Source organism: Drosophila kikkawai, chromosome X, assembly GCF_030179895.1.
Source record: "Drosophila kikkawai strain 14028-0561.14 chromosome X, DkikHiC1v2, whole genome shotgun sequence".
In the NCBI taxonomy this organism is placed as follows: domain Eukaryota; kingdom Metazoa; phylum Arthropoda; class Insecta; order Diptera; family Drosophilidae; genus Drosophila; species Drosophila kikkawai.
Window position 1 is genome coordinate 1,476,675 of NC_091733.1, and position 24,328 is coordinate 1,501,002.

Genomic DNA, 24,328 nt, shown 5'->3' on the forward strand with positions numbered 1-24,328 from the left:
CACAATCTTCGAGTTCCTCCAGCTCCTCGCATCCTACACAATCTTCGAGACCCTCCAGCCCTAATGCATCCACAAGCACTTTAACAGTGCAAAACTATTTCGCCTCTGGCACTACAGCCGTTCTTCTGGGCACGGCGATGATTGACTTGTGCCATTTGGGCAAGACCTACCGAGCACGAGCTTTAATCGACTCGGGATCCGAGGCGACGTTCATTTCCGAACGGCTTTTCAACCGTATGAAGTTGCCATTCCGCAACATCCAGGCCGAAGTCTCTGGTCTAAACCAGTCGGTTTCCGCGAAGTCGACTAGGCTATGCCATTTCCAAATTCGTTCTCCTACGAAGCCGGGTCTCCAATTAGACACCGAAGCTTATGTCCTTCCGGAATTAGCGGGCAAATTGCCCTCCCATCCAATCTCTCGGAATTCCTTGAGAGACCTGCCCGCTCTCCAGTGGGCAGACCCGACGTTCTATGAGAGTTCGCAACTGGACGTCCTAATCGGTGCCGACATTTTACCGTCGGTAATGTTGAATGGCACCCGAAGAAGTATTTGCGGCTCTCTTCTAGGCCAAGAGACTATTTTCGGATGGGTGCTTACGGGGCCGATCTCCCATGTAAAGGCGAACAGAGTCAAATCTTTTACGACGCAGGTTCATCCAATAGGCGATGATTCCTCTCGCCGATGTTCTAACGTCCCTTTCCGTTGCTTTCCACCGCTGAGCCCGAGTTCAAGGGCGAAGCCTAGTCGATCTTACGTCGATGGCAACACCTCAAGACTAAAGCGCAGCAGTTTAGTGCACGGTGGAACTCCACGAATGCAATCAATGGCAATGTCCGTCAATGAACGTCCAAATTGGAGATCGAAGGAATGCACTATGGTTTTTTTCGCGTTTTTTTTGGCATTAACTCTAATTTTAAACCTATTGATCTGAAATTTGGTTTGTATAAGCTTTATGATGACCTACCAAGTTTCAAATGATTTGGGGCACTATTTCATATAGCTGCCATAAGGCGACATCCGCCCTGAGACGGCGTCCGATTGGAGGACTGAACAGACTGTGGCGCGCGTGAATCTTCAATGATCTCATTGAGGTTTGCTGCGCACCGCTCGTAAACGGTATAACAGTAGTCATACTTGGATTGCATGACTGTTATTGAGTCCTTGCAGTTTACACTGGCCAGTACTTCGGAGCACGTCTCGTACTCCCTTTCCACCTTGTCCCTGAGGGCCCTGATCTGCTCGAGTCGAACCCTACTCGTGTGGATGGACGGACCTTGGTCAGTCGGGGTGTTGAATCTGGCTTCGAACTGACCCATCCTATCGGTTATGGTCATGAATTTCACCAAGGCCTTGTCTCCCTTCTTTCAGTTGCTCTAGTGACCTGGGAAGACACGACTAATTTCGCGGCCTTTGTGGATGGTGCAGGCGGTGGAACTTCGAGCGACGTGCTCGTAGATTTACGTGGAGTGGTGGTTGCTAATGGGCTTTTGCTTCGAGAGGGATTTTCGCTTTCGGAAGGCACAGAGGATTCACTCGTTGCCCTGCCTCTGGAAGACGCCTCCGCTGTAGAAACGGTCAGAAGGGGTTTTGGTTCCTCACTGTCGCCGTTTTCCATGTTAAACTCTTGTTGGGGCCGCTGGATAAGCGCAGGAAAACAGAGTTAATCGAAAAAAATTATATTTATCGATTTGGAATAGGTGCAGGGACGCTGGATAAGCGTAAATAAACAAATAATACTCGAAAAGGATGTTATCGATTTTAAATCAATACAGGGACGCTGGATAAAGCGTTCACAATTTATGGTTATCGATTTGAGGGATACGGGGACGCTGGATAAGTGCAGGAAAACAGAGTTAATCGAAAAAATTATATTTATCGATTTGGAATAAGTGCAGGGACGCTGGATAAGCGTAAATAAATTGTGGTTATCGATTTGAGGGATACGGGGACGCTGGATGGCGCGTTGACACGGATGTACTCGATTTGAAAGATATGGGGGCGCTGGATAACGCGTTGGCACGGATGTACTCGATTTAAAAGATATGGGGGCGCTGGATAACGCGTAGAACAAATCAATCGAAAAAATGCTATCGATTGCCAATTAATACGGGAACGCTGGATGACGCGTTGACAAGGATGTACTCGATTAACAGACTAAACCGCGTATGGTAATAGTGTCGCAACCTTGGCGGCCAGTACCTACATACATATGTATTTACACAGAATAAACAAATCAAAACTATTACAAAAAAAACGCTAATTTGTTTTGAATTCTGTTTGTTTCACTTTGTTTGTGTTCGGGTGCAGCGACGCTGTTAGCTGCTGATGCTCAATTGCCGGTCCAGCAATTTGTATGGATATGTGCATACAGTGGACAAATAAAGTTTAAGTACATTCTAGTTCTGCAACTAAATGCATGTAAAAACCTACTAAAAAAACAAGATAAAATTTTTTAAAAATTTCCATTGGTTAGATTATATATTAAACAAAATAAAAAGCTTTTCAGTTGCTTATTTAATATTACAACTAAATCTTAAATATCAAAATTATAAAAATACTTCGTGGTTTAGGTCAAAAAAGTTTAAGTACGCTTAGGAGAAAATTAACTCCTGTCTCCTGAATTGGTTAGTTTGACATCTTTTTGCTGTACTGACTGGTTGAATACGTCGTTGCATACTATTTACCAGCACTTTGGGGTCATTTTGTGTAATTTTCTCCCACTCGGATTGTATAACTTGCTTAAGATAATCGTCTGAAGATATTTGGTGCTTCCTGATCCTTTTATCCTGCAAATTCCAAATGTGCTCAATGGTGTTGAGGTCTGGAGACTGTGGAGGTGTAGGCAATTGCTTGCATTTATAAAGCAGCCACTCTTTAAGCAAATATGAGGTGTGTTTTGGGGTCTTTGTCCTGTTGAAAGAGAAATGTAGGCTCGTTTAACTGGAGCTGGGTTGCGCTGCCCTTAAGATAAAATTTCAAAATTTTTAGGTATGCATGCTTGTCCATTGTAGTATTTATAAAGACTAGTTTTCCAACTCCAGCTTTCGCCATGCAGCCCCAAACCATCATGTTACCCCCTCCATGCTTAACGGTTGGGGTTCCATTTTTTAATCCATTTCTTTATTGGGATTTCTCGATACTTTTTGAGACCCATCCGAACCAAAAATGTTGAATTTTGACTCATCACTCCAGATGACATTGTAAGGATGCGTTTTGCTGGGGTCGGCGTCTCAGTCCGCCCAGAGTCCTCATCAGATAAATTTATTTATCTTTGAGACAGTTGAGGAGGGGTTTCATAATATTCTATTTGGGGAAAACTCTTACTCGGGTCACCGAGTCGCGTACCGTTGGCTATGCCGCGACGGACGCTTATGGGGAAAATATATATGAATATGAGTATCTATAATGCCTATGTATGACTACGCTCTGGCACCATCGTAGCCAGCCCTGGTGGTACAAACTTTATGCGGGTGCCCGAAATACTCCCGGCCGGCGCTGTCGTGGCCAATCCTGCCCAGAAATCTTTCTACGAAAAATGCCCGGAGTACTCACGGTCGGCATTAACTGAGGTAACACTGGTGGCCATAAATATTGTCACAGGCTTGAAATACTCGCCGACGGCACTGTCACAGCTAATTCTGGCCAGCGAAACCTACTACGAAAATGTCCGGAATACTCACAGACAGCAAAATCGGAGGTAATACTGGCAGCCCTAACTACTGCGCAAATGCCCGGAATACTCGCAGACGGCACTGTCGCGGCTACTTCTGGCGCGTAAATCCTACCACGAAAATGCCCGGAATACTCACAGACGGCAGAATCGGAGGTATTACGACCAGCCCTAACTACTGCGCAAATGCCCGGAATACTCGCAGACGGCACTGTCGCGACTACTTCTGGCGCGCAAATCCTACTACGAAAATGCCCGGAATACTCACAGACAGCAAAATCGGAGGTATTACGACCAGCCCTAACTACTGCGCAAATGCCCGGAATACTCGCAGACGGCACTGTCGCGGCTATTTCTGGCACGCAATTCCTACTACGAAAATGCCCGGAATACTCGCAGACGGCAATATCGGAGGAATTACGACTAGCCCTAACTACTGCGCAAATGCCCGGAATACTCGCAGACGGCACTGTCGCGGCTATTTCTGGCACGGAATTCCTACTACGAAAATGCCCGGAATACTCGCAGACGGCAATATCGGAGGAATTACGACTAGCCCTAACTACTGCGCAAATGCCCGGAATACTCGCAGACGGCACTGTCGCGGCTATTTCTGGCACGAAATTCCTACTACGAAAATGCCCGGAATACTCGCAGACAGCAAAATCGGAGGAATTACAGCCAGCCCTAACTACTGCGCGATTCCTACTACGAAAATGCCCGGAATACTCGCAGACAGCAAAATCGGAGGAATTACAGCCGGCCCTAACTACTGCGCAGATGCCCGGAATACTCGCAGACGGCACCGGCGCGACTAATCCTGTCGAGAAAACTACTGCGCACATGCCCGGAATACTCGCAGACGGCACGATCGGGGCGTGACACTTGTACCAATAATTCTAACACTTTGATTTCGAGTTACTTTACTTTTATTTGTCTGGATTTTTCCTTTCTAATCCCTATCTGTCCCTGTCGCACTCTTTATGCTCACCCTGCTTGCCGAAGCCAGTGTTTCTCTCTTGTCGATCGCTTGCTTCCACTTGCCGGCCACGCGTCGGTTAAATCTCGGACTTGGTGTTGTCTTCGTCGTTTTCTCCGCTGTCTTCCAAACTTCCAACTTTTCTCGCCGCGCACAAAATTTCAAGTCCCGGAAGTTAGTGTGGCTGTCGGTCTCGTTTCCAAGAAATCTCCCCTGTGGGATTTTATCGGGGATTTCTTCTTAGTATTTTCCATGACGTGATCGTGGTTGGTGTCCTGGCTTCGGCGGGAAGTTCGACTATTCTCCTGACTTATTCGATAGTTTTGGGTTGCCACTTAGGGCTAACTTAAAAATTATAATTATTGACTTCAAGTTTTTGTCTCTTAAACTACTGCTGTATATATATGCTTAAAACTATTGAATATGAACTTAACCTACTTAATTGCTAACTATATACATATATGTAAGGAACGAAAAATGTGAAGGTCATAAGAGTGGGTCTTCACACCCCCCCTTTACTTTGGGGTGGGTGAGAAGATGGTGACGCGCCCACTTCGGGAGATATGGACCCTGTATGGCCGGCCGTCGATCTTCTCCTGGCGTCTGATATCCTTATTTCTTGGTAATCCCAGCTCTCCCTCTATCCAAGTGCGTAGGGTGACTGGGATTTCCCTTCCGGCCGTCTCCACTCGCCACTGGGCCGGGGCCACCACCATGGAGGGTCCTAGCCGCGCCACGGGTCCGGATCGCGATGTCGGCTCAGGGGAGCTGTCCGTCGAGGAACTTCCCCTTGACCGCGCGGTTCGACGTCGCTGGTTAGGGCGTCCAGTGTATGCAATCTCTCGTACAGCTCCGCACGGGATCTCCTCCCTGGTTCGAGGGCCTGCCTCCATTCGCTGCCGGTTGATTCTGGCCCCGTTCCCATTGGGTCGGCGTCTTCTCTTTGTTGCTGGCTGTGGTTGTGCGAAGCCAGTGTTGCTGCCGTGTGCCCGGTCGCGGTTCTCCTGATGTATGGCTGCCCGTGCCCGGGCTGCTTGGCCCGATGTGCTGGGGCCGTCTAGGAACACCTCGCTGCTGAGTCGTCGGGTGTCGTGGTTCGGCGGTGGTGCAGCCGCCCGCGCCCTCGCTGCTTGGCCCGATGTGCTGGGGTTGTCTAGGAACACCTCGCTGCTGAGTCGTCGGGTGTCGTGGTTCGGCGGTGGTGCAGCCGCCCGCGCCCTCGCTGCTTGGCCCGATGTGCTGGGGCCGTCTAGTAGCACCTCGCCGCTGAGTCGTCGGGTGTCGTGGTTCGGCGGTGGTGCAACCGTCCGCGCCCTCGCTGCTTGGCCCGATGTGCTGGGGCCGTCTAGGAGCACCTCGCCGCTGAGTCGTCGAGTGTCGGGGTTCGGCGGTGGTGCAGCCGCCCGTGCTCTCGCTGCTTGGCCCGATGTGCTGGGGCCGTCTAGGAACACCTCGCTGCTGAGTCGTCGGGTGTCGTGGTTCGGCGGTGGTGCAGCCGCCCGCGCCCTCGCTGCTTGGCCCGATGTGCTGGGGTTGTCTAGGAACACCTCGCTGCTGAGTCGTCGGGTGTCGTGGTTCGGCGGTGGTGCAGCCGCCCGCGCCCTCGCTGCTTGGCCCGATGTGCTGGGGCTGTCTAGTAGCACCTCGCCGCTGAGTCGTCGGGTGTCGTGGTTCGGCGGTGGTGCAACCGTCCGCGCCCTCGCTGCTTGGCCCGATGTGCTGGGGCCGTCTAGGAGCACCTCGCTGCTGAGCCGTCGGGTGTCGTGGTTCGGCTGTGGCGCAGTTGCTGTTGGCATATTCTTCCTGACCATGGTGCGGGGGCTGTCGTAGGGGCCTGGCCCGAACAGCTCTTGGTACGACGGCGGTGGAGTCTCTGGACGTGGTGGTACCTCCCTCCACAGGGGCGTGCTTCTGTCGTCGGAGTCAGAGACCTCAATGATCTCCTCCGTGGTGGCGCTGGACAGTCGGGTTCGCGCTGTGGCGAACGACCGGGCCGTGGTTTCCACTTCGTCGGCACTGGAGATGTCCTCGTACCGTGGCGGTGGGTTGGGCATCTCAGCGGTCGTCCTGGCCACTTCCCTGATGGAAGGCAACATGGCGTCCCGGTCAGACCTGCGGGGCAGTGTGACCTCGGCGGAGGAATTACCCGAGCTGGGTAATAGTGCGTCGCCAGAGGATCCGCTGGATCCGGGCAGTAAAGCGTCGCGTGAGGATCCGCCCGAACTACCTGCGGTGGTGCCGCTTGATGTCTCGCTGCTTGCATCGCTGGTAGTAGTTGGTGCTGCGGTGTCAGCACGGGGTCGCTGCCGTGGCGGGCTCGGGTTGCGGTAGCCCCCAAATCTTCCGTCTGGTTCCACTTCTCCCAGTGGGTCCCCTGGTGCGATGCAGAGATCGAGGACATCGTCCAGGGAGAGGCCGGTGGCCTCAGCCTCCAGGATCAGCTGATCCGGTTCCCAGAGTGGATCGCTCAGGAGGTCTCGTATCGAAGTATCCAGCGTCTCCTGCATCTCCGCATCGCTGTCCGTATCCACGGTGCCCGTCACTGGGCGTCTCGGGTCTCTTGAACTCATGGCACTGCGGGTAAAGAAACTTAGTATATCTTAAATATTGGATATCCCTATGAGTGCGAATGACTAAACTAAGCCTAGCTCCTTCCTATGTAACTCGTGTTTTCTTAGTCTAACAAGGTTTTAGTGATAGTAGATAATAAAAAAAAGTTTTGAGTGGCCAGTCATTGAATTCCCCTCGATGGGGAGGGACGTTGGGTAGTCGCGACTACCAGCAAGTGGCCCCTTTTCTCAAGACTTGGTCCCCTCGGCGGCAGCGGGTGGCTCGTCGTCGTCGGTATCCTCGTAATGGTATTCCTTTACGTCCCCTAGTCCGGCTGTGCGTCGTCGTCGACTCCCAGGCGCCTGTAATTGTAAGAGATTAGGAGACAGGAACTTGTGAACCTTGTATGGTCCATCGTATTTGGCCGCCAGTTTTGCAGTGAATCCCTCTGAAGCCTTGGATAGTACGTGGCGGCGGAGGAGTACCAGTGATCCCACGGCCGGTCGCCATTCCCGGCGTCGGAGATTGTAGTGTCGTCTTTGTTCGTTGGATGCTCGCTCGCTGTTGTCTTTGACGATCCGGAACAATTCCTGCATCTGTTCCGCCTTCTTTCCTGGTGGTGGCTGATTCGACGTGTGACTCGGCGTGGCTTGATCGAACAATGTATTGGGTAGTCTCGGTTCCCTTCCTTGCATGATGAAGGCGGGGCTGAATCCGGTGGTGTCTGAAACGCTTATGTTTATGGCCAGCGAGAGTTCGGGAAGTAGCTCGTCCCAGGTGTTTTGCTCAGCTCCATCCAAGTACAGGGCCAGCATTGTTTTTATGGTCCTGTTTGCCCTTTCCGTTGGGTTCTGTTGTGGCGTGTAGGGGGCTGTGTGCTGAAGTTCCATCCCAAGATTTTTGCAGAATGTTTTAAACGACCGGCTGGTGAACTGGGTCCCGTTGTCACATACGAATGTATGTGGAACGCCAAAGCGACTCAGAATCCGATTCCGGAACGATCGTTCGAGATGGGGTGTCGTCGCTTTCCGGAGTGGGACTAATTCTACCCATTTGGTGAATGCGTCCAAAAATACCAGTAACATGGTATTTCCATGACGAGAACGTGGAAACGGACCCATGAAGTCCGCACATACTACGCTGAATGGTTCTTTGACTTGGCGTGTTGACATCTGGCCGGCGGGTTTAAGTTGGCTTACCTTGTATTTTTGGCAGGTGGGGCACCGTCGTACATACTTGGTGACTTCCCTGAGGAGTCCTGGCCAGTAATACTTTTGCGCTACGCGTTTGCTGGTTTTCCGTGTCCCGAGATGTCCAGCTGTCGGATGATCGTGGCACTCCTGTAGGACTCGTTGTCGGTACTCCTGGCCAACGCATAGCTTCCACGGAACCTGGTCTTCCTCCTGGGGTGTATTCCCCGTCATTCGGTACAGCTGGCCTCCTTCGATCCGGTAGTCTGGAAATTTTCCCGGTTCCTGAGTTACTTGAAGTATCATCTTGCGCACCCATTTGCATTGCGATGGCTCTACGTTGGCTTGTTGTACTGTGTCCAAGGGCTGACGGGAAAGAGCGTCGGCTACTATGTTGAATTTCCCTCGTCGATACTGAACGTCGAACTGATATTGTTGTAGTTCGAGGGCCCATCTGGCGATTCGTCCGGTTGGGTTGTCGATTGAGTTTAACCATTTAAGCGCCAGATGATCCGTCACGACTTCGAACCGATATCCTTCCAGGTAGCAACGCATTTTGCGAATGGCCCATACGATCGCGAGGCACTCCTTTTCTGTTACTGAGTAATTTTCCTCGGCTCGGGTTAATCGTCGACTGGCATAAGCTATGACTCGTTCGACACCGTCGATGCTTTGCAGTAGGACTGCTCCTAACCCGTGATCGCTAGCGTCGGTTTGCAGGGAAAACTTCTGCGTAAAATCGGGACACGCAAGTACTGGGGCTTCGGTGAGTCGGGTTTTTAGAGTCTCGAAAGCTTGCTCCTGTTCCGTGTCCCAACTCCATTTCCTGCCTTTCCGGAGGAGCGTGGATATCGGTTCTACGATGGCTGCAAAGTTCGGGACGAAACGGCGGTACCACGACGCGACACCGAGGCAGCGTCGCAATTCACGGACATTCGTAGGCGGTTGTAGCTCGCGAATCGCTGCGATCTTATCAGGATCAGTGTGGATCCCTGACTCGCTTATCACGTGACCCAGGTATTTTAGACTCCGCTGAAAGAAACTACATTTGTCTCGGTTGAGTTTCAGGTTAGCTTGTCGGAGTCGCCTAAATACTTCGCGCAGGTTTTCGATGTGTTCGTCGAGAGTCGTGCCGATAACAATGATGTCATCTAAGTACGCGAAGGCTGAAGGTTCTAACTCCGGGCCTATGACGCTATCGAGAGCTCTTTGAAATGTCGCGGGAGCTGAATGTAACCCGAATGGCATCACCTTCCAGTGGAAGAGGCCTCGTCCCGGGACGGTAAAAGCGGTGTATTCCCGACTGGCAGGCGCGACCGGAATTTGCCAGTATCCACTCTTAAGGTCGAGAGTGGAAATGAATCGCGCGTTCCGTAAACGTTCCAGTATGTGATGAATTCTGGGTAGGGGGTACGCGTCGGGGACTGATCGCGCGTTCAGTTGTCGATAATCCACGCACATTCGGATATCGCCTGTCTTTTTCCCGACTAGTACTATTGGTGCACTATGAGGGCTTTTTGATGGCTCGATCCGTCCATCCCGCAAGAGTTCATCTACTTGTTTGTTTATAACCGCTTGCATTGCTGGATTTTTAGGGTAATATCGCTGCTTAATGGGCTTGTCATCCCTCATAACAATGTGATGTTCCGCGATATTAGAAGTGCCCGCCAGATGGTCAAATTTATCTAATTCGGTCTGCAGAAAAGCACTCACCCTCGGATCCATGGTGTCCGGTGCCGCTGTTAAGCTCGTGTTGGTGTCGATGCTGGCTAGGCTTTCCTCTCTTCGGATGTCCGTTGATGTTGATCCGTCAGGCCTAACGCCGTCTTCGCCTTCCACAATTGGTTCTCGGAACCGGACTTTCCTAGTTGGTAGAGGTGTCTCTGGTCCTTGTCGGAAAGGATTGTGTTGTCGAGCGGTCTGGCTGCTGGTAGGCAAGGCCGAAGTCCAGCTAGGTTGGGTCTCCCTTACCATCGGGTCTCCGTGTCGGTTCCGATTCCGTCTGGCACGATTCGGTCGTCTGTGTTTGACTGTGGGGGTCTCCTTAGTGTCCTCGTTGCTCCTGGATATTCCGGGAGGATCAGCCACGCACTCCTCGCTCGGTGCGTCGTTCCTCGCCGACATCTCCGGGTTTTCCTCGTTGGTTCGCAGGATTCCAGAAGGAGCAGCCACGCACTCCTCGTTCGGTGCGTCGTTCCTTGCTGAATTTTCCGGGTTTTCCTCGTTGCTTCGCAGGATTCCAGAAGGAGCAGCCACGCACTCCTCGTTCGGTGCGTCGTTCCTTGCTGAAATTTCTAGTTTTTCCTCGTTGCTTCGCAGGATTCCAGAAGGAGCAGCCACGCACTCCTCGTTCGGTGCGTCGTTCCTTGCTGAAATTTCTAGCTTTTCCTCGTTGCTTCGCAGGCTTCCAGAAGGAGCAGCCACGCACTCCTCGTTCGGTGCGTCGTTCCTCGCTGAAATTTCCAGATTTTCCTCGTTGCTTCGTAGGATTCCAGAGGGAGCAGCCACGCACTCCTCGTTCGGTGCGTTGTCCCTCGCTGAAATCTCCGGATTGTTTTGTTCCTCGCTGGTCAATTCTGCCCTCGAATCCAATTGTAAGTGTTCTCCTCCGCAGCTAATGATGGCCTTGATGCCACAAAGGAAGTCGATTCCCAATAGTATGTCATCTAGCACCGTGGGCATCACTAGCAAGAACAGTTTTACCTGCTGTTGGCCCAGGTGAATGGTTACTACAAGGCCCCTAGTGAGGTCTCGGTGGGATCCATCCGCCAATCGGATCCGGGTGCGGATCTCTCGCCAGTCTCTTCCACGTCCGATCTGCGCCGCCCGTTGTTCGCTAATGAAACTTCGGGTGGCTCCCGTATCCAGGGTGGCCTTAAACGTGTTTCCTTTGATGCGGACCTGCGCCTGGATCCGGCCCTGCTTTAGTCTTAGTACTTGGCTTATTGGCTTGGGGAAACTCCCGGGTTCCTCGGGCGATCCCCGCCTGCTCGAGGCCCGTAGCCGTTTCCCGATCTGCGGCAGCATTCCACAGTGCGAAGGCCACGTCTGCCACAGTCCCAGCAGAATAGAACTTGCGGCTGTCGGCATTCCCTTTGGAAATGGCCACTTTCCCCACAATTCCTGCAGGCGTTGAGTGCGTTGATCGGGGCTTCTGATTCCGGCATTATGGTCCCATGCTGTATCTCGGCTCCTGGTCCGTTCGGCCCCTCCGGGTTTGGGGGTGTGTGTACTCCTATCGGACCACCTGTAGATCCTCGGTGGGGTGCCCTGAATCCTTCGCGTTCCTGATTACCCATTTGGTTTCCTTGTCCTCGACTTCTTACGATCTCGAAGTTTACCACCAGTTGTGTCAGCTCGGCTAGCGTGTGAAAATCCTGACGCCGTGTGTACAGTTGGTACTCCGGCAACATATTTTCGTACACGCGCTCCAGTTCTTGCGCCATGGTGTATCCCGCTCGTTGCATGAGTATGCGGAGATCGATCAAGTAGAATTTGAACAGCTCACCTGGTCTCTGTGTATGCGTCCGTATCTGGTCTTCCAGCCTTTGGAAGTACCGTGGCGGTAAGAAAAATTCCAGAAACTCCTTCTTAAAAGTTTTCCATGTCGTGCCCTGCAGTCTGCTCGTTCGGAACCAGCTCTCTGCCCTTCCGGTTAGGAGCACTGGCATTGCCTGGGGTAGGGCCCTTAGATCGACCTGATACGTGGCTGCTCTTTCTTCCATGTGTTCCATAAATCGGAGTGGGTCGCCAGATCCATCAAAAGTAAGCCCCCATCGGGCCATCTTGTCCACCAATGTGGCGCAAGAGGTGCCTTCAGGTCGCGCGCTACGACGTTCGTCTACTTGTAGCAGCGACACCAAATTAGGAGCCGAATTGGTCCGTGGCAGCTGAAGGGTGTGACTCCTGCAGTCGCCCGATACCTTTTCGCCCGTAGGTTCAACCATGACGGTAAGCGGCGATTTTTGGTCGGGAGTAACGGCATTCCCGTATGCCGCTTCCATTTTCGCCAATTGTCCTTGCGTTTCTGGCGACAGATCCTCCCGCTTCGAAAATTCGCTGAGTCGTTGGCGTAATTCCTCGACGGTTCCAACGCTACTTAGCCCGAACGCGGCGGTCAGGGTCTCGAGTTCCTGTTTCCGACGATACGAGATCCACTTGACACCCATTACGTGAGGGTATATACGCGTGACGTTTGGATTCTCGACGATGGCACCAAAAAAAATTCAAATATTGTTTCGATGACCACGGACTACTGTGTTGTTTTTCGTTTGAAATGCCAGCCGCGAATGTTTAATTAATTAATTTTTTTTATCCGTATGATGCACGTGGTTCACGATTTTTAATTGCACAATGCACGCGGTTTTATTCTTCGGCGACGAACGACTGTACTTGTTTTGCACGATGCTCACGATAAATAAAAAAAAATGTTCTTGTTGTTTGCTGGTCTTGACCGATGTTGACTGCTTGAGCTCTCACGAACGACTGTCCCGATTGCGATGAGTTCTCGTTGTTATATACCCGATGGCGGCGCGATCACGTTGCTTCTCGTCGGTTTTCGTTCGAACTCACGCACGTGGTTCTCTGCTTACTATGGGTATTATGAGCGTGCGATCTCAGAGGTTAGGTAGAGCCCTCTTTGTACTACTGTTACTACTATTACTACTTCTTTTGTTAGTATCTTCCCATTAAAATTCTTTTTCGTGTTTTCGGATATATTTTATTTATTTTGCTGATTCCGAATTTTCCAATTTAACTTTTCTCTCAATGCATTCGAAATTTCTGCTCAACAACAAAATGTAACAAAATTTCTCCCAGAATTTTCTCTGTGTATTTTCCCCTTGACAGAAATTTTCCCAGTGGTGGAGAATAAAATGAACTAGTGGTTCTTTAGGCCACGATGGTTGGAATTTTCCCCTTAAGTTTCCTCAACTAGTCCCTGCTCGGGCGCCAATCTGTAAGGATGCGTTTTGCTGGGGTCGGCGTCTCAGTCCGCCCAGAGTCCTCATCAGATAAATTTATTTATCTTTGAGACAGTTGAGGAGGGGTTTCATAATATTCTATTTGGGGAAAACTCTTACTCGGGTCACCGAGTCGCGTACCGTTGGCTATGCCGCGACGGACGCTTATGGGGAAAATATATATGAATATGAGTATCTATAATGCCTATGTATGACTACGCTCTGGCACCATCGTAGCCAGCCCTGGTGGTACAAACTTTATGCGGGTGCCCGAAATACTCCCGGCCGGCGCTGTCGTGGCCAATCCTGCCCAGAAATCTTTCTACGAAAAATGCCCGGAGTACTCACGGTCGGCATTAACTGAGGTAACACTGGTGGCCATAAATATTGTCACAGGCTTGAAATACTCGCCGACGGCACTGTCACAGCTAATTCTGGCCAGCGAAACCTACTACGAAAATGCCCGGAATACTCACAGACAGCAAAATCGGAGGTAATACTGGCAGCCCTAACTACTGCGCAAATGCCCGGAATACTCGCAGACGGCACTGTCGCGGCTACTTCTGGCGCGTAAATCCTACCACGAAAATGCCCGGAATACTCACAGACGGCAGAATCGGAGGTATTACGACCAGCCCTAACTACTGCGCAAATGCCCGGAATACTCGCAGACGGCACTGTCGCGACTACTTCTGGCGCGCAAATCCTACTACGAAAATGCTCGGAATACTCACAGACAGCAAAATCGGAGGTATTACGACCAGCCCTAACTACTGCGCAAATGCCCGGAATACTCGCAGACGGCACTGTCGCGGCTATTTCTGGCACGCAATTCCTACTACGAAAATGCCCGGAATACTCGCAGACGGCAATATCGGAGGAATTACGACTAGCCCTAACTACTGCGCAAATGCCCGGAATACTCGCAGACGGCACTGTCGCGGCTATTTCTGGCACGGAATTCCTACTACGAAAATGCCCGGAATACTCGCAGACGGCAATATCGGAGGAATTACGACTAGCCCTAACTACTGCGCAAATGCCCGGAATACTCGCAGACGGCACTGTCGCGGCTATTTCTGGCACGAAATTCCTACTACGAAAATGCCCGGAATACTCGCAGACAGCAAAATCGGAGGAATTACAGCCAGCCCTAACTACTGCGCGATTCCTACTACGAAAATGCCCGGAATACTCGCAGACAGCAAAATCGGAGGAATTACAGCCGGCCCTAACTACTGCGCAGATGCCCGGAATACTCGCAGACGGCACCGGCGCGACTAATCCTGTCGAGAAAACTACTGCGCACATGCCCGGAATACTCGCAGACGGCACGATCGGGGCGTGACACTTGTACCAATAATTCTAACACTTTGATTTCGAGTTACTTTACTTTTATTTGTCTGGATTTTTCCTTTCTAATCCCTATCTGTCCCTGTCGCACTCTTTATGCTCACCCTGCTTGCCGAAGCCAGTGTTTCTCTCTTGTCGATCGCTTGCTTCCACTTGCCGGCCACGCGTCGGTTAAATCTCGGACTTGGTGTTGTCTTCGTCGTTTTCTCCGCTGTCTTCCAAACTTCCAACTTTTCTCGCCGCGCACAAAATTTCAAGTCCCGGAAGTTAGTGTGGCTGTCGGTCTCGTTTCCAAGAAATCTCCCCTGTGGGATTTTATCGGGGATTTCTTCTTAGTATTTTCCATGACGTGATCGTGGTTGGTGTCCTGGCTTCGGCGGGAAGTTCGACTATTCTCCTGACTTATTCGATAGTTTTGGGTTGCCACTTAGGGCTAACTTAAAAATTATAATTATTGACTTCAAGTTTTTGTCTCTTAAACTACTGCTGTATATATATGCTTAAAACTATTGAATATGAACTTAACCTACTTAATTGCTAACTATATACATATATGTAAGGAACGAAAAATGTGAAGGTCATAAGAGTGGGTCTTCACAACATTATCCCAAAATAATTCCGGCTCGATTAAATATTTGTTTGCAAAATCCAGCCTCTTCTTACGTTTTACAATAAAAATCAAAGGCTTCCTGCGAGGTGTTCTTGCCTTGTACCCGGTCTTGTGGAGCACATTTCGTACCGTTTGAGAGCGAACTTTTTTGCCTGAGTTTTGAAATAGTTTCTCCTGAATTTTAGGTGCAGAATTTTTCGTATTGGCTTTTACTGAGCCCAGGATTTTGCGATCGTCCCGATCAGACAATATTTTTGGACGACCCGATCTGGCCTTTTTCTCCAGAGTTCCAGAGTTTCCGTTGGAGTTAATTATATTTTGGACACTTGATGGAGGCCTCTGAACTATCCTGCCAATAACACGTGCTCCTTTTCCTTCCAAATAATTTTAAAATTTTTTTTTTTCGCATTTCAAGTAGAATTTCACTTTCTCGACCCATCTTTCTCCTTCACGACAGCTATAACAAAATAATTGAACTTAAAATGCATAAAAAACAACACTATCAGAATTAGACTAACTGAAGAATCCACGATCACCGCTAGATTCGCCATAAAATTTCCTTGGAAAGGATTTCATAAACGTACGTAAACTTTTTTGGCATTCTTTATGACCATTTCTTTCGTTTCTAAGAATTATTAAAATTGCGTTGAAGTTACAAATATTGTTTTATTATATTTAAAGTCTTAAAAGTTTAGTTAATGAAATCCCAAAAAAAAAAAATGCAATTTGAATAAGTCTTATTGCTAATTTTGACCAAAGAACAGAGAAGTATAATTTGTACTTAAACTTTATTTGTCCACTGTATGTATGCACGTATGATCGGCCAGCTGGAGGAGGGGGTTAACTTTATTTATCTTTTTTTTGTTGTTGTGCAGTGGATGGAAAAAAAAATATACATATATTTATTGTGGATAGGATGTGTTTTTCTCCCCTTTAAATGCCGCAGATTTGTGACCCAAAGGTAATGAACATATGTATGTACATATGTATGTTCATAGATCGGCAATGTACACAAATGCGTATGCAAATAACTCGGTGTGGATGTATGGCTTTTTATGTGTGAAAAAATGGATGTAAGCCTTCTTGGATATTGGCTGATTTAAAATATGTATAGGAGAGGGGCATATAGCTATGTAAACACATGCATATACATATATATATACTACTGCACAAGTTGGTAGAGTTTTAAATAAATTGGATGCAGCAATATATCTACATATATATGCAAGTATGTACATACATATATGGTGGGAATTTCGGCACCGTACTTATCTTGGCAAAAAGCGCTGGAATATCCGGCTCGAAGGACCAAAAATGAAGCTGTCGGGGGCCGTGGCAGTGCGGTTCCAGAGGATTCCCAGTAAAAGAAAATAGAGTTCGCTATGATGATGAGGAGGACAAATGATCCGTCTTCTTTAACATTTATTTTCCGAGTAGTAAAAGGAAAAGCACAATTAACATGGCGACAGGTACATTTGTTCCCAGAGATGCTCCCCTGGCGACATTGCCCCTTGTTCAGCTTGAACAAGGGGTGAGGCAATGTTGTCTGCCAGTAGTGTCCCTTTAATTTGGTTGATTATTAATCAAGGCTATAAATCCGTTATGTATTTGGGTTGGAAAAAAAATAGACTCAGCAAGATTTATCAATATTGTTGGAAATGACTAAGTTTAAAGATTGTTGAAAGTTGTATCATGTGTAAAGTTTTAAAGTAGTCATCTGGCTGGATACCAGGACCGCAGAGGTGATGGCAAGATGCTCTTGGCGGGCTGCAATTTACGGTGAACTGCACAGTTAATAGTGCAACCAATGCAAGCCCTTAAGAAATGCCAATCGGACCCATCTTTGGGCTTGATATCACCACATGACATAGAGAAAAGTATAGAGAAAGAAATTTAAAGTTACGTTATGCCGGTTCGGTAAAATTATGGAAGGAAGAGCACAAAGGCAAGATTAATTTAAAATGGATAAATTGGAAATTGATATTGTTACGAATGAGAGAGAAAAGAAAGAAAGAGATAAAGAAATGAAGATGGAAAATGAAAATGAAGAACGGCACCAAACAGAGTTTATAGAAAAGCTTGATGGTGGCCGATATGTTTTGAGATATCTGTCAGGTAAGCGAACTTTTAAGTATGCCCACGAGCAGTGCGTTGCCTGTTGAGGTAGGTGCAGGTGAATACGAGAGATCGCCGACTGAGGCACTCGTAAGTACAATAGAATCAAAGCAGGAAATCTGAATTGAGATGGTTGCAGGTGGTGCCATACACAGGGACTAAGTTTGAATGATGGTGTGAAGCGTCGCTAAGGTGCGGCAAGAGTCCGGTACTGTGGTATGTGCGTGTGGTAGCCAGACGATTGAACTTGAGCGGAAGAGAGCGTGTACTCTAGTTGATGTATTAAGGAATAGCCTGCTAAGTTAATGTCTGATGGACATCCAAACTGTTGAGTTTGTGCGGAAGAGAGCCTGTACTCTGTGGTTGCGAAAGATTATCTCGATAAACTAACATTTGAAGACGCAAGAAGCGTTGGCCATAATTGATATCCAAACTGTTGGGTTTGTGCGGAAGAGCGCTTGTACTCTATGGTTTCGAAAGGTTATCCCGCCAAACTAACATTTGAAAACACTAGAAGTGTAAGCGAGAGATCGCCGACTGAGGCACTCGTTGGTGGAATCATTTATAAGGCTATGAGGGTCCAGAGAGGCCCTGACGCAAGAGGTGCGTGTGAGCGTTGCAAAGTGTGCAGCAAGAGCCTGTATAAATTGATGAAGAGATGTTGAGTAAGAGTTGTGGTAGGAGAAGAAACAGAAGATACAGATTTGGTACGAAAAGAGAATGAAGATACAGAATGAAGTGGCGAGAAGAAATAAAAGTAAAGCTTATTTGACATGAATAAAACGGATAAAATGAAATGTTAAGTTGAGACCAAAGAGAGAAACAAGAGAGAATAATAAATGAAAATTACTGTTATGTTTAGAGCTATTAGAAGACACGTCACGCGAGGACGCGTGAATTGTCAGGATGGCCGTGTCGGAAAGTTAGTTGCAAATTTAGAATGCTTGTTGCGTTGGCAACAGAATTATTAGGCATGCTCAGGTATTGGTAGCCCTGTAGGTGTCGCTGGTGCGCAGGCGCAATGACAGTTGAGTCGGTAACAGGAAAAGGACAAAAGACTGTCTGTTACTGAGTGAGGTCTGTTCGTCTGTCGCAACAATAGGAGAGAGTGAGAGAGACAGCTTGAGATTGTCTAGGATTGACGTCTGAGTGAAAAGTAAGAAAAGTTGAAGGGGCCACAAGAAAAGTGGCGTGATGACAGATACGATTTGACTGCGCAGGCGAACAGAACTGGCTAGCTCGACTACGGTGGGATTAAAGAACGGTTATCTCCGACATATACATAAATATAGTTGTTTTTATTTCTCGCATTCCATACATACATAAATATATTTGGGCAAGCTTCGCGCTATTCTGCGCCTAGCAAAATTACATATTTCCATACATACATACATATTTGAGCAAGCTTCGCGCTATTCTGCGCCTAGCAAAATTACATATTTCCTACATACATACGACAGCTATAACAAAATAATTGAACTTAAAATGCATAAAAAACAACACTATCAGAATTAGACTAACTGAAGAATCCACGATCACCGCTAGATTCGCCATAAAATTTCCTTGGAAAGGATTTCATAAACGTACGTAAACTTTTTTGGCATTCTTTATGACCATTTCTTTCGTTTCTTAGAATTATTAAAATTGCGTTGAAGTTACAAATGTTGTTTTATTATATTTAAAGTCTTAAAAGTTTAGTTAATGAAATCCCAAAAAAAAAAATGCAATTTGAATAAGTCTTATTGCTAATTTTGACCAAAGAACAGAGAAGTATAATTTGTACTTAAACTTTATTTGTCCACTGTATGTATGCACGTATGATCGGCCAGCTGGAGGAGGGGGTTAACTTTATTTATCTTTTTTTTGTTGTTGTGCAGTGGATGGAAAAAAAAATGTACATATATTTATTGTGGATAGGATGTGTTTTTCTCCCCTTTAAATGCCGCAGATTTGTGACCCAAAGGTAATGAACATATGTATGTACATATGTATGTTCATAGATCGGCAATGTACACAAATGCGTATGCAAATAACTCGGTGTGGATGTATGGCTTTTTATGTGTGAAAAAATGGATGTAAGCCTTCTTGGATATTGGCTGATTTAAAATATGTATAGGAGAGGGGCATATAGCTATGTAAACACATGCATATACATATATATATACTACTGCACAAGTTGGTACAGTTTTAAATAAATTGGATGCAGCTATATATCTACATATATATGCAAGTATGTACATACATATATGGTGGGAATTTCGGCACCGTACTTATCTTGGCAAAAAGCGCTGGAATATCCGGCTCGAAGGACCAAAAAATTACATATTTCCATACATACATACATATTTGAGCAAGCTTCGCGCTATTCTTCGCCTAGCAAAATTACATATTTCCTACATACATACATACATATTGACTTCCCTCGCGCTATTCTGCGCTGAGCAATTGCTTAAACTCCAAAGCTTCATACATACGCATATACAGTGCTTTTCTATTTCATCTCCTCTTTGCTCGTTAAGCGTGCACAAACACCTGCACCTATACGTTTCCGAAAAGGCAAAGTGCCGACGAAAAAACATCGTCCACCCACGAGATAAAATAAAAATAATTCCTGGAACAAAATTTTTTAAGGAAACCAAAATTTTTTTAAAATTTTTTTAACAACAAATACCGCCACTCTTTTTAGCTATTTTTTCGCCAGCTAGCTTTTTGGTCAAGCCAAGTTTTTAGCTATTTTCCTCATTTTAGCTATATTTTTGTTGGCGGTGTTAGGTTTTCGTGCGGTTCCTGGAAATATAGGATAGCAATCTCCACTGGCCTCCTTTAGCTATTTTTTAACCATTTTTTATACGCCGCTAATTCTTGGTCGAGCCGATATTTTAGCTAGGTTTTGGTGGGCGATATTTTTTCGTGCGGTTCCTGTATATCCATCTCCATTGGCCTCCTTTAGCTATTTTTTTAGCTACTTTTTTTTATTCGCCGCTAGTTTTTGGTCGAGCCGATATTTTAGCTAGCTTTGATTTTTTAGCTAGGTTTTGGTGGGCGTTTTTTTTTTCGTGCGGTTCCTGCATATCAATCTCCATTGGCCTCCTTTAGCTATTTTTTCAGCTATTTTGTGAATTTCTTTCCACGTTGTTCCTTACGATCCTTTTGTGAGTTCCAAAAAAACAAAAGAAAAACCCATATAATTCCCGAAAGCTATTAGCCTATTCCGCCAAATTTATAAGCGTTTTCCAGCTAGTTTTGGCGGGTGATTTTTTTTTCTCGCAAAGTTCTACGATTGTTGTTGTCGTATTCCGGAACTTAAGGTCGAAGAATCCAATTTTGAGTAAGTGGCTAAGAATTTGCAACAATTTCCGAGGCTAGTTTGTAGCTAGATCTAGCTTCTTTTTTCGCTATATTCTATTATCCGCACGCGTTTCGTAGATCCATCACTGACAGCTCAGTTCCCTCGTTTTGCTAGCGAGTGATCATAGCTAGATTTGGCTATTTTATTTTCCTGTCGTTTTTTTTTTTCTGCGAGCTCCTGCCTTTCCGCAGGGTTTTCCACAGCGATTAAGGATTTTTCGTTCCTTTTCCTGGCACTCGCTTTTTTTTTTTTTGCGGGGGGCAGGCCTTCTCTTTTCATAGGGCATAGCTGAGTATGCCCGTAGAGGGAGATAAAAATGGAATCTCCTCCCCAGCTAAGTCGAACTCATCCTCTCCGCGGCCCATTCGAGCCCAGGTCCTCTACTCCGAGGATCAGAAGTTCGGCTTCCCCTTCCAAAGGGGCAGATCGTCGATCGACAAGTCCGTCAAACGCTCCACGAATAGTCATCTCTCGGCCGGTGGCAAAAGCCTCTAGCGACTCTTCGCTTGCCATAAAGTCAGAGTCACCCTCTCTTTCAAAACCGGAATTCCTGAGGGTCACACGCTCTAGCAGCCACAAAATGGCATCCGCTGAATAACCAACGGCCGAACAGCCAACGGTCGAACCGCCAACGGCCGTAACCGTGTCGTTGCGCAAATTTATAGCCGCCAGCGATCGTGTGAGCATTTTTGAAGCAAAGATCAATACTCCGGGTCAAGCTTCCCTGTCCCTGCATCTGCTACAAGTCCGCCTACAACAAGTGCGAGCCTTATGGGACAAGGTAGAGACGGAGTACGACATCTGCTCCGATCTGATTGCCCAAGAAAGATGCCTCGAAAGGTTGCCCGTGCTGCAGAACAAATATGACTATTGCTATTCGGTGTATGAGTCATGTTCAGCAGAGATCAGTGCGACAATTGACAGTGCCACGCCTCAAGCCGTGCAACCACCATCCCAGCCAATAATTTCCTCCGGTTGCCGCTTACCTCCCTGCGATACAGAAGTCTTCGACGGGGACTACCTTCGATGGCCCACTTTCCGGGACCTATTCACGGCAGTATATGTCAACAACCCCAGGCTGACACCGGTCGAGAAGCTCTTCCATCTTCTCACGAAGACGAGCGCCGAGGCGAAAGCCATCGTCTCCAAATCCCCGCTCACAAATGACGGGTTCGCCTCTGCGTGGGAAGCGCTTCAAGACCGTTTCAAAAACAAACGACTTTTAGTCAACAGCCAACTCAAGCTTCTGTTCAACTTGAGTTCCATCTCCCAAGAATCTGGTCATCCGCTAAAAGAGTTGCAGTCCACGATTCAGGGGTGTTTGACAGCGCTAGCACATTCCCAAATATCCACGGACAACTGGGATTGTCTGCTGGTGTTCCTGTGCGCAAGCAAGCTGCCGAAAGTTACCCTTTCTCTATGGGAACAGTCCCTGACGTCGAAATCCGACATTCCGGCTTTGGAAGAGATGAACACCTTCCTAAGCGAAAGATATCGCACACTAGAGGCTATAGAGGATATGAAGCCGACGCAAGCAGTCCCTAAGAAGTTCCAAATCTTTGAGACAAAAGTCAGCACTAAACAGAGAGGGTGCGACTTATGCTCCAGGGAGAACCATCCAATAAGGATGTGACCGCGCTTTCTCCAAATGTCGGCCGACGCGCGTCCCGGCTATATCCAAAAGAAGCAACTCTGTCTAAACTGTTTCGCGCGAGGCCATCAGCTTCGTGACTGCACGAGCACTCACAGTTGTTTCACGTGTAGAGGAAGGCATCATACGCTGCTTCACCGCACTGCGAGTTCCGAAAATATTAGTTCCTCCAGCTCCTAGCATCCTACACAATCTTCGAGACCCTCCAGCCCTAATGCATCCACAAGCACTTTAACAGTGCAAAACTATTTCGCCTCTGGCACTACAGCCGTTCTTCTGGGCACGGCGATGATTGACTTGTGCCATTTGGGCAAGACCTACCGAGCACGAGCTTTAATCGACTCGGGATCCGAGGCGACGCACAGTAGCGCCTCTCGAACAATTAGCGTTGCAAAAATCAAAAAAGTCATGTTCGCAAAAACGATTAACCATACTTATTCGACAGGAAATTTAACAAGGATTCAGAATCTGCAATAAAATCAATTTTAAGATTTTTTTTGTAGAAGTTATGAGCATTTAAAGTTGAACTTTGTTTCGTTTTTTGCATCATACAAAAAAAAATGTGTAAATTGGTCGACTTTCAGGTAATATTACAAAAAAACCATAAAACCAATGGTCATGGTTTTTACTTTAAATGATAGATACATTCATAAACTATTAAAGAACCTAAAAAAACCACACTTTGGTTTGGGCTTCTACAGGTAAATCGCTACCTGCCAGGTGTCCATTTTTTTTACCTTTTTCTGCCTAAAGTAGTCTATATCTTCTGACGCCAATGAAAGCCACTGACTACACTATGACTACAAGTTCCGTGGATCTTTCCTGGATCAGAATTAACTTTCATCGGCTGCGTCGAGCTGCGTCTGCGGAAATGCAACGCAAAAAACCAAAACAACTCAGGGTAAAATATACCAAAATACCGACACAATTTCATACATTTCAAGAAATATACTAACTGTAGCGCGTGGCGGTTACACTTCGAATTAAAAAAAAAAATTTTTTCAGTTTTCAAATTATTTTTTTTCGAGCAAATACATAAAAATAAACATAAAAAATTAAATACAAATTTTTGTTTAAAAATTGTTTTCATTGAAAAAAAATTATTTTTTCACTTTGATACCCTTTAAAAAGGCTTATTTGTGGGCGTGGTACTTTATGCAGTACATATATATATTTTGCAACAATTGCCTGTCCAATACCGTTTAAATTATTCGATTACGTTATTTGGTTCAAAAGATATGATTTTTGCAACGCTAAATGATAAAAGGCGCTACTGTGCGACGTTCATTTCCGAACGGCTTTTCAACCGTATGAAGTTGCCATTCCGCAACATCCAGGCCGAAGTCTCTGGTCTAAGCCAGTCGGTTTCCGCGAAGTCGACTAGGCTATGCCATTTCCAAATTCGTTCTCCTACGAAGCCGGGTCTCCAATTAGACACCGAAGCTTATGTCCTTCCGGAATTAGCGGGCAAATTGCCCTCCCATCCAATCTCTCGGAATTCCTTGAGAGACCTGCCCGCTCTCCAGTGGGCAGACCCGACGTTCTATGAGAGTTCGCAACTGGACGTCCTAATCGGTGCCGACATTTTACCGTCGGTAATGTTGAATGGCACCCGAAGAAGTATTTGCGGCTCTCTTCTAGGCCAAGAGACTATTTTCGGATGGGTGCTTACGGGGCCGATCTCCCATGTAAAGGCGAACAGAGTCAAATCTTTTACGACGCAGGTTCATCCAATAGGCGATGATTCCTCTCGCCGATGTTCTAACGTCCCTTTCCGTTGCTTTCCACCGCTGAGCCCGAGTTCAAGGGCGAAGCCTAGTCGATCTTACGTCGATGGCAACACCTCAAGACTAAAGCGCAGCAGTTTAGTGCACGGTGGAACTCCACGAATGCAATCAA

At 47.4% G+C, this 24,328-nt stretch overlaps 2 protein-coding genes across 3 annotated transcripts in view; both read right to left on the reverse strand.

Moving 5' to 3' along the window:
• kl-3 (dynein heavy chain 8, axonemal kl-3) overlaps window positions 1-24,328 on the reverse strand; it is a 654,155-nt gene that overhangs the window by 569,526 nt on the left and 60,301 nt on the right. The window lies entirely within an intron of this gene.
• Window positions 5,166-7,514, reverse strand: LOC138929076 (AF4/FMR2 family member 1-like). The gene is made up of 2 exons (XM_070288037.1): window positions 7,290-7,514; window positions 5,166-7,224 (listed from the first exon to the last, which is right to left on the reverse strand). The coding sequence occupies exon 2, from the start codon at window positions 7,218-7,220 to the stop codon at window positions 5,166-5,168; it is 2,055 nt and encodes a 684-aa protein (XP_070144138.1). The 5' UTR covers window positions 7,221-7,224; window positions 7,290-7,514.